This window comes from Oncorhynchus tshawytscha, linkage group LG02 (assembly GCF_018296145.1).
Source record: "Oncorhynchus tshawytscha isolate Ot180627B linkage group LG02, Otsh_v2.0, whole genome shotgun sequence".
NCBI lineage: Eukaryota > Metazoa > Chordata > Actinopteri > Salmoniformes > Salmonidae > Oncorhynchus > Oncorhynchus tshawytscha.
Window position 1 is genome coordinate 52,166,571 of NC_056430.1, and position 13,903 is coordinate 52,180,473.

A 13,903-nucleotide genomic window follows, 5' to 3' on the forward strand; every position below is an offset into this window, starting at 1 on the left:
CTGAAAAATTGGGCGTGCAAAATTATTCAGCCCCTTTACTTTCAGTGCAGCAAACTCTCTCCAGAAGTTCAGTGAGGATCTCTGAATGATCCAAAGTTGACCTAAATGACTAATGATGATAAATACAATCCACCTGTGTGTAATCAAGTCTCCGTATAAATGCACCTGCACTGTGATAGTATCAGAGGTCCGTTAAAAGCGCAGAGAGCATCATGAAGAACAAGGAACACACCAGGCAGGTCCGAGATACTGTTGTGAAGAAGTTTAAAGCCGGATTTGGATACAAAAAGATTTCCCAAGCTTTAAACATCCCAAGGAGCACTGTGCAAGCGATAATATTGAAATGGAAGGAGTATCAGACCACTGCACAAATCTGGCCTTTATGGAAGAGTGGCAAGAAGAAAGCCATTTCTTAAAGATATCCATAAAAAGTGTTGTTTAAAGTTTGCCACAAGCCACCTGGGAGACACACCAAACATGTGGAAGAAGGTGCTCTGGTCAGATGAAACCAAAATTGAACTTTTTGGCAACAATGCAAAACGTTATGTTTGGCGTAAAAGCAACACAGCTCATCACCCTGAACACACCATCCCCACTGTCAAACATGGTGGTGGCAGCATCATGGTTTGGGCCTGCTTTTCTTCAGTAGGGACAGGGAAGATGGTTAAAATTGATGGGAAGATGGATGGAGCCAAATACAGGACCATTCTGGAAGAAAACCTGATGGAGTCTGCAAAAGACCTGAGACTGGGATGGAGATTTGTCTTCCAACAAGACAATGATCCAAAAAATAAAGCAAAATCTACAATGGAATGGTTCAAAAATAAACATATCCAGGTGTTAGAATGGCCAAGTCAAAGTCCAGACCTGAATCCAATCGAGAATCTGTGGAAAGAACTGAAAACTGCTGTTCACAAATGCTCTCCATCCAACCTCACTGAGCTCGAGCTGTTTTGCAAGGAGGAATGGGAAAAAATTTCAGTCTCTCGATGTGCAAAACTGATAGAGACATACCCCAAGCGACTTACAGCTGTAATCACAGCAAAAGGTGGCGCTACAAAGTATTAACTTAAGGGGGCTGAATAATTTTGCACGCCCAATTTTTCAGTTTTTGATTTGTTAAAAAAGTTTGAAATATCCAATAAATGTCGTTCCACTTCATGATTGTGTCCCACTTGTTGTTGATTCTTCACAAAAAAATACAGTTTTATATCTTTATGTTTGAAGCCTGAAATGTGGCAAAAGGTCGCAAAGTTCGCAAAGGGGCCGAATACTTTCGCAAGGCACTGTATGTTTAGAATTATGAAAATGACATGATGAAAATGTATTTGAGATATGATTATCAATAGCTTTTTACAAATTGTTTAGTATGTTGGCTATTTAGTAGCCTAGTTAGTTGAATGAGAGAGAGCGAGACAACTGACAACTGTATCGAAGAGAGAAGCACCAGATAAACATTATTTTAAACCTTATCTTCAAGGTGTCAGACTACATTCTTCTCACCATACCTTATTCACATCCAAAGATTTTAAATCGGGTACACTACACTACTAGACCACCGGTTCTCAATCTGTTTGGGGCCGTGGACCCCTTTTTGATGGCTACAACCAATAAAATAGTAGTAGTAGTTTGAAGGATAATAAAAAATATAAAAAACTGTGGTGCACATTGTTATAAACTTATCGTTCTATTCATCACTATCGCATCAATCCAGGCAATTTATCGCATTATGGATTATTGTCCCTATCTCCCAGCTCTTTTTGGCTCTATCTCCCAGCTCTTTTTGTCCCTATCTCCCAGCTCTTTTGGCTCTATCTCCCAGCTCTTTTTGTCCCTATCTCCCAGCTCTTTTTGGCTCTATCTCCCAGCTCTTTTTGGCCCCATCGACCAGCTCTATGTACTACCATGGTACATTCTTGGAAGAGAAAGAAGCCATGGCCATCCAATGAGGGAGATGTTGATAGTTCATTTGATGGCATGTCAAAATGTTACTTTGTGGGTATGAAGTGGACTGGGGTTCCCATCCTGGGTTGCCCGTACGTTCCTTTTACAAAAGATTGCAGTTACAGTGCAGTATAACTGCAGTACACTATACTGCATGTACTGTGTCCAAAATAACACTGTTTTTCTGTTGTGCAGTATGCTTAATTTGCAGTATATAACTGCAGTTAGAGGAAGTTTAACTACAGTACAATGTAGTAGAATCCACCAATAGAGTACCTTTCGGGTAATGAAACTTGGTCCAAAAAACCTATTAATTTCACCTAATTGTAACATTCTGTCATAAAGAACACATGTTCAACTTCATAAAAAAACATGTTTTCCTAACTCAAGGGGTAAAAAAAAAGAAAGAAGATTAAAGTAAGTGCCAATTAAGTGGGTTAAAATGTTCCTAGAAGTCTGAAAAACATGACGAGGGATGCAGATATTTGGCACATTAGCAAAGTCAGATTGAAAAAAAAATGTTCCATATGGTCTATATTAAAGGGCCCTTCACTTAACATAACAGGCTTAAATATCTGTGAAAAAATGTCTACTTAAAATATCAAAGGGAAGCAGAACGTACGCTATTCATGGAATGACCCAGTTATACTTCAACTGCAAGCACACTGAAGTTATTAGGAAAGCAAAGCTTCCAAAATAACACAGTACACTCCAGTTACTGCACTTTTGTGGGCGGGGTCCCTATTACATATGCAGCTTGTTAATCAAACTGATACCTAGAGATCTACCAATAAAACCCTGTAAAAGTTAACAATCAAAGTTTATTACACTTTTATATACAAACAACCCTGCAAGGCATACCTTTTTGTTTAAATAAGAATATACAAGAAATGTTTCTTATTGAAAGCAAACAAGTTTTAGTTTGAAATATATATTAATATAAGTTTGTTTAGCATTGTAGAGCGAAGGCCACGGGTAGTGAATAGTCTGTTGACACAAAAGAAATGGGGGTAATTGAACACATACATGGTCATGTAAACTATAGACCCCATTTCTGTTCATTTTAAGTTGGTTTGACTTCTGTAAATGCACACACCTAACAAAAGGACTAACACTGTATAAAAACTGCATCATGAGTCCCCAACAAGCCTATATCTTTCAAATGCATCAGCGATTTTGGCTGTAGTTGTTAAGAAGAGAACATAATGTGTATTCAACTAGCTTTGTAAGGACTTAAAAAGGTTTAAATATAACACAACTCAGTACCTGTAGCATATACTCTGATAACTCTTTTAATAGGAAACACTTTCAATGTATTCATTGATAATGTTATACCCAGAGCCAAATACATACATATACGTATACTATACAGTTACATACACCTATATGGCTGGTTATACCTATGGGAGAACCATTCCATCGATCTTTCCTCAAACTGAAAAGGATCTAGTTTTGAGGGACAACTTCCTAAATCAAAAGGGGTCGTAGCGTGCACTCCATCGACAGAAATGATAACGCGTCAAATTCTGTATATACTGTATCTATAAATGCATAGTAATCTTATGCATAAAGTCATTCCAGTTAGTTTGAGGGTGGAGCTTTTGTTAAGTGAAATTACAGTGCAACAATCCGTTTGGTGCCTGTATCTAAATGTCTGGATTTAGGTGTTAAACAATATGTCAGAAAGCACATTTTAAGTTATCTTCATGTTGATATTGGTTACGGGAAACATTTATGAACCTACTAAAGAAATGCAGAGTCAAAAGGCTTTTCGCTGCACTCAAAATGTATCTGAATCAGTACTTGGAAAACTGCTCTAAAAGCAGACATAAAATAATGTTTCTCAAAAAATGTTATGGCAAAACAGTAAACCCTCTGAATAGTTCAACACGATCAGTCAACAGTGCATGTGACAGTTTTAAATTGTGTAACTTTTTTTGAAGCCGTTGTAAAATCAATGGTGCCTGTTATAACCACTTGTGAGAGGTTATATCAATTGACTTATCACTTATGACAATGGACATGCTATGACCCATGAAACAATCAAATACAATTCAAACATTTAGCCCCTTGAGCTTGGCAACAGTGCTATGTAGGCTGTCATAAGTGTAAGTTTGGCTCTCGTAAGTTAATATCCTCTTAGGACAGATGTTGCCCTTACGACTGATAAGGACCTTTGAAAGCATCATTATTGCAGGTACAGTATATCTTCAATCCACTCGCTTTCCACTTTGATTCTGACCAACGGTGGCCCTTGGTAAGAGTTTGGTGAGGTTTGAAACAGAGCCGTGACATCATATCCTCTGCAGTGACGTCACATCCTCCTAACGTTAGTCGTGGCTGCGTGTAAATACGCATGGGTGGTTCGGTGGTTTTTCAGGGTGGGTGGGGAGGTTAAAATGTTATCATGCTAACAAGCCTAGCCGCTTGACCTTAGCGGAGAGGAAGGAGTGGATGATGAACACCATGGTCTTGGGACAGGAGTGGAGGTCCAGTTGCTGCAGGAGAGGGAAGGGAGCGTAAGAGAGAGAAAGAAGGGGGAGAGAGAAGTTGAAAAGTTTACTCTATATTGAAATGTTTTGGGGGGTTTGAAAATGGGGTTCATCATGGGCCCGATTCAGACTTAGGAAATCTATTTCCTTTTTACACGTTTCAATAGTTGGTATTCAGACTTACTTTATGCAGGTGCATAACAGGCTTTGCAGGTGCAGAAACTTGCGCACACTGAATAAATTGAATTCAACCCCTGAAAACCCTCCCACTTGCTGATCAACAGATTTTCTCATGAAGTTTTCATTCAATAGGGTTTTCAGTACATGTATCTAAAGTCATCCCTTTAAATACGGTGTAACTTTAATTAGAATTTTCTCGAAAGACTCAGAATATATAGAGGGGTTCAGAATAGGGATCAATGAAAGAAAACCATCCAAATACACATATTCTAGGGATGCACGATATATCGGTGAACTAGTTGAACGATGTCTAGTGTAACGCCGATGTTAAAAGCCGATGTCAAAGATACCGTGCATACCTATATAACATGACGTAATAACGGCACGTAAAATGTTGCACTACACGTGCAACACAGCATTCCTAGACCTAGCCCACACAATGTCTGCTGTGTGGATCAAGCAGTCAACATGTCGAGCAGTCATTTGAAAAAGTAAGACATTTTCAGCGAGACAACTCAAAGGTGAAATCCATTAAAGCCAAGAAAATGGAATTCATTGCCCTTGACAATCAATCGTTTTTTGTAGTAGGTGATGTTGGCTTTCGCCGACACTACCAAGTGCACTATTTTTCAGATGTTGCCCTACCGGAGTTACACAGTAATAGTCTGCAAACAAGCAAACACCGGCCACAAACGATGTGTTTACAATACCGCATTGGTAATAAAGCATAATTTGTTCGACCGCAACTTCTGGGGTAGCTAGCTTTAGCTTGGTACCTAGCTAGCACCAATACAACCAATACAAATACAAACAATGACAAGTAGAAACTGCAGTCATTTTCATTATTCATAGCAATGATTTATGAATCCTTGTGAGTTATTATTAGCTTGGTTGCCAAAAGCTAACGTTATAAGCAGCCAGCTAACTTTATCTGGCTAGTGAGGCTCGACCAGAGCGGGTTATGTGTTGTGAAGCTAGCCACAATAAGGATTAGGCACAATAGTGGAATTTGCGGTCTGCCTTCAAAATAAAAGTATGTCATTGGCAGTGATGCAAATTAATTCAAATAGTAGAATACTTTTATTTTGAAGGCTAACCGCAAAGTCCACTATTGTGGCTAATCCTTATTGCTAGCTTCACATAGATGGGTCCGACCACCATAAATCAAATAAGAACTGTCTCATAAATTAGGGTTATTTTAGATGACGCCTAGCTATATAGTTAGCTAGCTAACTATAGCTACTGAAACAGTTTATGTTGTGTTATTTGACACGTCAAATAGTGTTATTTGACATGTATCTTTTTTGATAGCGAAGACCCAAAAGGTGTTCCATAGAAATCCTGGTTGAGAATGAAACGACTGAACAACAAAACAGCACAGCAAGTAAGTGAAAGAAATAGGTTTGATTATGTTTTACTGGAAATGGGGACATACGTAAATGCCACAAAATAACATTTTGGTCAGTGTGGTGTGTCACCTTTATTTTTTTATTATATATTTTTTTCACCTCTATTTAACCAGGTAGGCCAGTTGAGAACAAGTTCTCATTTACAACTGTGATCTGGCCAAGATAAAGCAAAGCAGTGCGACAAAAACAACAGAGTTACACATAAACAAACGTACAGTCAACAACACAAAATAAAATAAAAATAGAAAAATCTATGTACAGTGTGTGCAAATGTAGAAGAGTAGGGAGGTAGGCAATAAATAGGACAAAGAGGCAAAAAATAATTACAATTTAGCATTAGACTGGAGTGATAGATGTGCAGGTGATGATGTGCAAGTAGAGATACTAGGGTGCAAAAGAGCAAGAGGGGATTAGATAGTTGGGTGTGCTATTTACAGATTGGCTATGTACAGGTACAGCAGTAAGCTGCTCTGACAACTGATGTTTAAAGTTAGAGAGGGAGATATAAGACTCCAGCTTCAGAGATTTTTGCAATTCATTTCAGTCAATGGCAGCAGAGAACTGGAAGGAAAGGCGGCCAAAGTAAGTGTTGGCTTTGGGGATGACCAGTGCAATATACCTGCTGGAGCGCATGCTGTGGGTGGGTGTTGCTATGGTGACCAGTGAGCTGAGATAAGGCGGTGCTTTACCTAGCAAAGACTTATAGATGACCTGGAGCCAGTGGGTTTGGTGACGGATATGTAGTGAGGGCCAGCCAACGAGAGCATACAGGTCGCAGTGGTGGTTAGTATATAGGGCTTTGGTGACAAAACAGATGGCACTGTGATAGACTACATCCAGTTTGCTGAGTAGAGTGTTGGGGGCTATTTTGTAAATAACATCGCCGAAGTCGAGGATCGGTAGGATGGTCAGTTTTACGAGGGTATGTTTGGCGGCATGGGTGAAGGAGGCTTTGTTGTGAAATAGGAAGCCAATTCTAGATTTAATTTTGGGTTGGAGATGCTTAATGTGAGTCTGGAAGGAGAGTTTACAGTCTAACCAGAAAATTAGGTATTTGTAGTTGTCCACATATTCTAGGTCAGAACCGTCCAGAGTGATGATGCTAGGCGGGCAGGAGGGTGCGGACAGCAATCGGTTGATGAGCACGCACTTAGTTTTACTAGCGATTAAAAGCAGTTGGAGGCCACGGAAGGAGTTTTGTATGGTGTTGAAGCTCGTTTGGAGGTTTGTTAACAGTGTCCAAAGAAGGGCCAGATCTATACAGAATGGTGTCGTCTGCGTAGAGGTGGATCAGAGAATCACCAGCAGCAAGAGCGATCATTGATATATACAGAGAAAAGAGTCGTGCTGAGAATTGAACCCTGTGGTACCCCCATACAGACTGCCAGAAGTCCAGACAACAGGCCCTCCGATTTGACACACTGAACTCTGAGAAGTAGTTGGTGAACCAGGTGAGGCAGTCATTTGAGAAGCCAGGGCTATTGCGTCTGCCAATAAGAATGTGGTGATTGACAGAGTCGAAAGCCTTGGCTAGGTCAATGAAGATATCTGCACAGCACTGTCTTTTATCGATGGCGGTTATGATATCGTTTAGGACCTTGAGCATGGTTGAGGTGCACCAATTACCAGCACGGAAACCAGATTGCATAGCAGAGAAGGTACGGTGGGATTCGAAATGGTCGGTGATCTGTTTATTAACTTGGCTTTCGAAGATTTTAGAAAGGTAGGGTAGTGTAGATATGGGTCTGTAACAGTTTGGGTCTAGAGTGTCTCCTCCTTTGAAAAGGGGGATGACCGCAGCAGCTTTCCAATCTTTGGGGATCTCAGATTATATGAAAGAGAGGTTGAACAGTCTAGTAAATAGGGGTTGAACAATTTCGGCAGATAATTTTAAAAAGAGAGCCCAGGTGATTTGTATGGATCCAGATTTAGCAGAACATCAGCTGTCTGGATTTGGGTGAAGGAGAAGCGGCGGAGGGGGTTTGGGCAAGTTGGTGCAGGGGGTGCTGAGATGTTGGCCAGGGTGTGGGTAGCCAGGTGGGAAGCATAGCCAGCTGTGGAAAAATGCTTATTGTAATCGAGTATCATAGATTATCAGTGGTGACAGTGATTCCTATCCTCAGTGCAGTGGATAGCTGGGAGGAGGTGCTCTTATTCTCCATGGACTATAGTGTTCCAGAACTTATGGAATTAGTGCTACAGGAAGCAAATTTCTGTTTGAAAAAGCTAGCCTTAGCTTTCCTAACTGAGTATGTATATTGAGTATATTGGTTTCTGACTTTCCTGAAAAGTTGCATATCGCAGGGGCTATTCGATGCTAATTCAGAACGCCACAGGATGTTTTGTGCTAGTCAAGGGCAGTCAAGTCTGGGGTGAACCAAGGGCTATATCTGTTCTTAGTTCTACATTTTTTTGAATGGGGAAAGCTTATTTAAGATGGAGAGAATAGCACTTTTGAAGAGCAACCAGACATCCTCTACTGACGGGATGAGGTCAATATCTTTCCAGGATACCAGTGCCAGGTCGATTAGAAATGCCTGCTCACTGAAGTGTTTTAGTGAGCGTTTGACAGTGATGAGGGGTGGTCGTTTGACATTATGCATGCAGGCAATGAGGCAGTGATCGCTGAGATCCTGGTTGAAGACAGCAGAGTTGTATTTAGAGGGCAAGTTGGTCAGGATGATATCTAAGAGGGTGCCCATAGTTACAGATTTAGGATTGTACCTGGTACATTCCATGTTAATTTGTGTGAGATTGAGGGCATCTAGCTTAGATTGTACGACGGCCAGGGTGTTAAGCATGTCCCAGTTTAGGTCACCTGTTAGGGATTTCCTCCTCTTCTTCCGAAGAGGAGAGGCGAAAAGGATCGGAGGACCAATATGCGGCGTGGTAAGTGTCCATGGTTCTTTTAATACGAAATAGTACACATGAACAACTGAATACAAAAAACAATAAACGTGGAAAACCTAAACAGCCTTATCTGGTGCAAACAAACAGGAACAATTACCCACGAAACACTCAAAGAATATGGCTGCCTAAATATGGTTCCCAATCAGAGACAACGATAAACACCTGCCTCTGATTGAGAACCACTCCAGGCAGCCATAGACTATTCTAGACAACCCCACTAACCACAATCCCATGACCTACAAAAAAGCCCAAGACAAAACACACCACATAAATAACCCATGTCACACCCTGACCTGACCAAAATAATAAAGAAAACACAAAAGACCAGGGCGTGACATCACCAAACTCTACGAACTCTGAAGATAGATGGGGGGCGATCAATTCACATATGGTGTCCAGGGCACAGCTGGGGGCTGAAGGGGGTCTATAACAAGCGGCAACGGTGAGACTTGTTTCTGGAAAGGTCGATTTTTAAAAGAAGAAGCTGAAATTGTTTGGGCACAGACCTGGATAGTATGACAGAACTGCTGCAGGCTAACTCCACCCCCTTTGGCAGTTCTATCTTGGTGGAAAATGTTATGTTTTTTTATCCATAAATTAAAAGAGCGCCCCCTATATCCAAGAAGTTAAAGTATGGGGGTTCTATTGGCGTATAGGTAGCACACATGAGGACATTTTTCCTTATTAATTTCTAGGCAGATGTAAAATGTTCCTGTTTTGACTAATTTAATAGAGTGGGTTAGGTCTGATCTATACCAAATTAGCATACCCCCAGAGTCTCTTCCCTGTTTCACACCAGGTTGTGTGGGGGATGGGACTACCAGCTCTCTGTAACCTAGAGGGCAACCAGTGGCTCCCTCTCCTCTATACCATGTTTCTTGTAGGATGACAATGTCTGTATTTCCACTTTATTTGATGAAGTCTGGGTTCCTGCTCTCTCTTTAATTAAAGCCATCAGCTGTGTTATTTTGCTACAATATCATGTCAGGGATATCAGCACATCACAAAGAGCCTCCTTAGAATAACAAAGAGTGTGCCCGGCTCAGTTTACTGCCATCCTACACCTCGTACCTTTGCTATGAGACTCGAAATGGAGCTCAGGTGCATCCTGTTTCCATTGATCATCCTTGAGATGTTTCTACAAGTTGATTGGAGACCACCTGTGGTAAATTCAATTGATTGGACATGATTTGGAAAGGCACACACCTGTCTATATAAGGTCCCACAGTTGACAGTGCATATCAGAGCAAAAAACAACACGAGGTCGAAGGAATTGTCTGTAGAGCTCCGAGACAGGATTGTGAGTGGCAGAGATCTGGGGAAAGGTTCCAAAAACTTTCTGCAGCATTGAAGGTCCCCAAGAACACAGTGGCCTCCATCATTCTTAACCTTTTTACACATACCAACAAATCGGTGTGATCATTCTAAAGTGGTCCCTGCAGCGTAGGCTGTGATTAGAACGCCTATTCAGAACGTCCAGTATTGATTGACACAACAGTCAACGTTTGAGCTGGCCACACTGTTTTTTCACAGAAACATTTTGCACAAACACAGTCCTTGCAAAATTATGTTGTGAATGTGACCCGTTTGTTTTTGGATGCAATGTTCAGACATTCACTGAATAGCTACAGCATAACACAATCATCCAAACTGGAAAATGTAGGCTACATTTGTCCTCCCGCTCACTGAGGAAAGATTGACATAACACAAGCAGTCATGTTTAGACTCTCGGCTGACAGAAACCACAATATGAATTAGTTAATAATAATTACTATTTATAATTCATCACATCACGGATGAGATCACCATTGAATAATTCAGTAAAACACTTTCTAGAAATAGAAAGTAATAGATAATAAGAGGAGACACGATGAGTTTGGTCTGTTTGCAGTATGCATGTTGAAGAGGGTGTGTCGTCTACCATCGTTTACATCCCATCATTCACTTCCGGAAGTTCACTCGAAAAATGAGTGAACCCTCCCTCACGTCATCACGTCAAACCCAGAATGAGTTGTATGTCTACAAACATGGCTGCACACATAGCTGGAATTAGCTTAGCTCATCATAAATCAGTACAACCTTCGAAAAAGTATTTTACACACATAATGTGTCCATTACAATCTATGCAAGAATTAGAATGCATGATTAGTCATCAGTACTTGAAAACATGTGAATAAAACAGTAAATAAATAAATAAATGCCACACAAAACATTTTCTGATGGTGATTTATTGATTATTTGCTATGTGCGATGTGAAGACAGGGTTTGTCCAGGAAATTATAGTTTACACAGGATCCAACATTATGAGGGGTTTGGGGTGTCCGGGTCCGTGATGATGACCACGCTGGCCCCTCTTCTCAGCAAGGGACACACTTTGTACGTTGACAATTGGTACAGCAGTCCCACACTCTTCTAGCATCTGCTCTCCAACAGCACAGGTGCCTGTGGCACAGTTAGGTCGAACAGGAAGGGGATGCCAGCATTCGGATGCAGGATGATGCAGAGAGGGCAGGTGGAGTTCAAGGAGAACGGTCAACAGCTGGCAGTAAAGTGGCATGAAGAATGAGACGTCCATGTCCTCTCCACTGTCCATACAGCAACCATGTTGGCCACAGGGAAGGTGGACCACCTGACGGGAGAGAGAGAAATCAAACCAGACTGTGTGCTTGAATATAACCTCAAAATGGGGGCCGTGGATAAGGCGGACATGATAAACAGCTTTGTGGAATGCACTCTGGAAAACTACCAATTGGTATTTTTCCATCTGATCGACACTGCTGCCCTCAACGGCCACATAGTTCACCACCAACTAACAGATGAGATGATCACTGAACAAGGTATTTTTTGTAATTGGACGTACAGTTAACATACAAATCACATACAGTTCCATTATACAATTATAGTGACTATCTCTCCCACCTACCCACTGCCTCCTCATCCTCCCCACTCCCTCTCCCCCATGGGTAAAGTCATTACCTACCAAAAGTACAGAGAGAACCTCATGAGAGCTGGAGGATCACCACACCCCTTGGCGCCCATCCACTGGGGGTCGTCCTGCTGCAGACAATCCCCTACGCCTCACTGCACGGCATTTTCCCTGCAAAGTCCCTCCAAACTGCTGCTCAAAGTAGTCGCACACGGAGGCACTGCAAAGTCTGCCTGTCTGGCACCAGGAGTAGTAAGTAGAGGAAGTTGTCAAAATACATGTGTTTAGCTTGTGATACACCTCTATGTGTTTCACCATGCTTTGGGGGGTATCATATGCTCAAGCACTATTGAGCACATCTGCAGCAATTACTGACTGACTGACCTGACAGGTGACCTGCCATGATACTATGCCTTTAGAGATGGGGGGTGGAAATGCAGTTGTTGTTCAACCACTGCATGAATATGAATTATGGGTTATGCATATTCCGTTTTTTTACTTCAGTAAAACAAGTTTTTGTTGTTGTTGTTCAACATATTGGCCTAAGTGTTTTCTTGCTGTGTTTACATCCAGGTAGACTGTTAAGGAGTGTGCGCTTGCATACAACAGCTGGCCTCAATCTCCAGCTCGAAAGATGCCCAGCTCCAGTTATGATATTGGCAAATAATGTTTGTTTGTGTGTGTGGTTTCTGAAAGTACTTCTCTGACGCAATTAGCACTGTTTTACGGAGCTAATAGCACAATTGAATAGAACACCATAAAGGTTATGAAATTAGTAACGTTACCTCGTGTGTCTGCGGTTATAAGGGATAAACACAAAAATATTATGCTCCACACACAGTGAGCTACAGTAGAAACGACATAACACGACATACAGAAACTATTATAACATAATAAGGCACTTACTTTGATAGAAACGCACACATTTCCAGTGATCATGTAGTAATGAAAACAACGGCGAATTCGATGTGGGCACCAGACGGAAAATGTGAACACGTGTGTGCAGGTCTTGTTCTGACTGGAGATGCGCAAATGTCTGCTGAAACAATTGGGAAGTGCTTGGGGAAGTGTGTCCGGGTCAGTAATGCCTCAAAAATAAATTGTCCGCAAAAGTGAAATGGCCTGATTTTATGTGAATTAATGAGGAGGAACACACCTCAATTCAAACTGTTGTTAGGAAACTAAACTTGTTAGAAAATCATTTGAAATTGACAAGATGAAACAGCTTATAAATATATACAGGCAGTGTGCCTTGGTTTGAGGGCAGTGCAGATGAACTGTCCTGTTGTGTAACAATCACATTTTGGAACAGTGAGCGCATTCTGACATCACGTGAATAAAACAACACACTGGGGAGAACGATAAAGATATATGGAACTCACATGTGAAAAGGTTAAATGGAACAAGTTTGGAAGCACCAAGACTATTCCTAGAGCTGGCCGCCCGGCCAAACTGAGCAATCGTGAGAGAAAGGCTTTGGTCGGGGAGGTGACCAAGAACCCGATGGTCACTCTGACAGAACTCCAGAGTTCTTCTGTGGAGATGGGAGATCCTTCCAGACAACCATCTCTGCAGCACTCCACCAATCAAGCCTTTATGGTTGAGTGGCCAGACAGAAGCCACTCCTCAGTAAAACGGCACGTGGTAGACCACTTGGAGATTCTCAAAAGGCACTAAAGGACTCTCAGACCATAAGAAACAAGATTCTCTGGCCTGATGAAACCAAGATTATTTGTGCTGAATGCCAAGCGTCACATCTGGAGGAAACCGGGCACTATCCCTACAGTGGAGCATGGTGGTGGGAGATCGAGATCGAGGCAAAGATGAACAGAGCAAAGTACAGAGAGTTCCTTGATGAAAACCTGCTCCACAGCACTCAGGACCTCAGACTGGGGCGAAGGTTCACCTTCCAACAGGACAACAACCCTAAGCACACAGCCAAGACAGTGCAAGAGTGGCTTCGGGAAAAGTCTCTCGATGTCCTTGAGTGGCCCAGCCAGAGCCCGGACTTGAACCCAATCGAACATCTCTGGAGAGACCTG

At 41.7% G+C, this 13,903-nt stretch overlaps 1 protein-coding gene across 5 annotated transcripts in view; it reads right to left on the reverse strand.

Annotated features, from left to right (window-relative positions):
* Nucleotides 1-2,745: 2,745 nt before the first annotated feature.
* The window catches only part of LOC112267250 (alpha-1-syntrophin), a 59,469-nt gene continuing 48,311 nt past the window's right edge, over nt 2,746-13,903 (reverse strand). Inside the window, exons 8-9 of one of the 5 annotated variants that reach the window (XR_006079266.1) lie at nt 11,916-12,094; nt 11,055-11,564 (exon numbers count right to left, since the gene is read on the reverse strand). Coding sequence is in view for 4 of the 5 variants with exons in the window: in XM_042300717.1 (XP_042156651.1) it covers nt 11,952-12,098 (147 nt within the window). In the remaining variant the exon portion in view is untranslated. Of the gene's footprint in view, nt 4,443-11,042; nt 12,099-13,903 lie in introns of those variants that run through there. The other 4 variants (XM_024445497.2, XM_024445505.2, XM_024445512.2 and 1 more) reach the window with 4 other exon arrangements.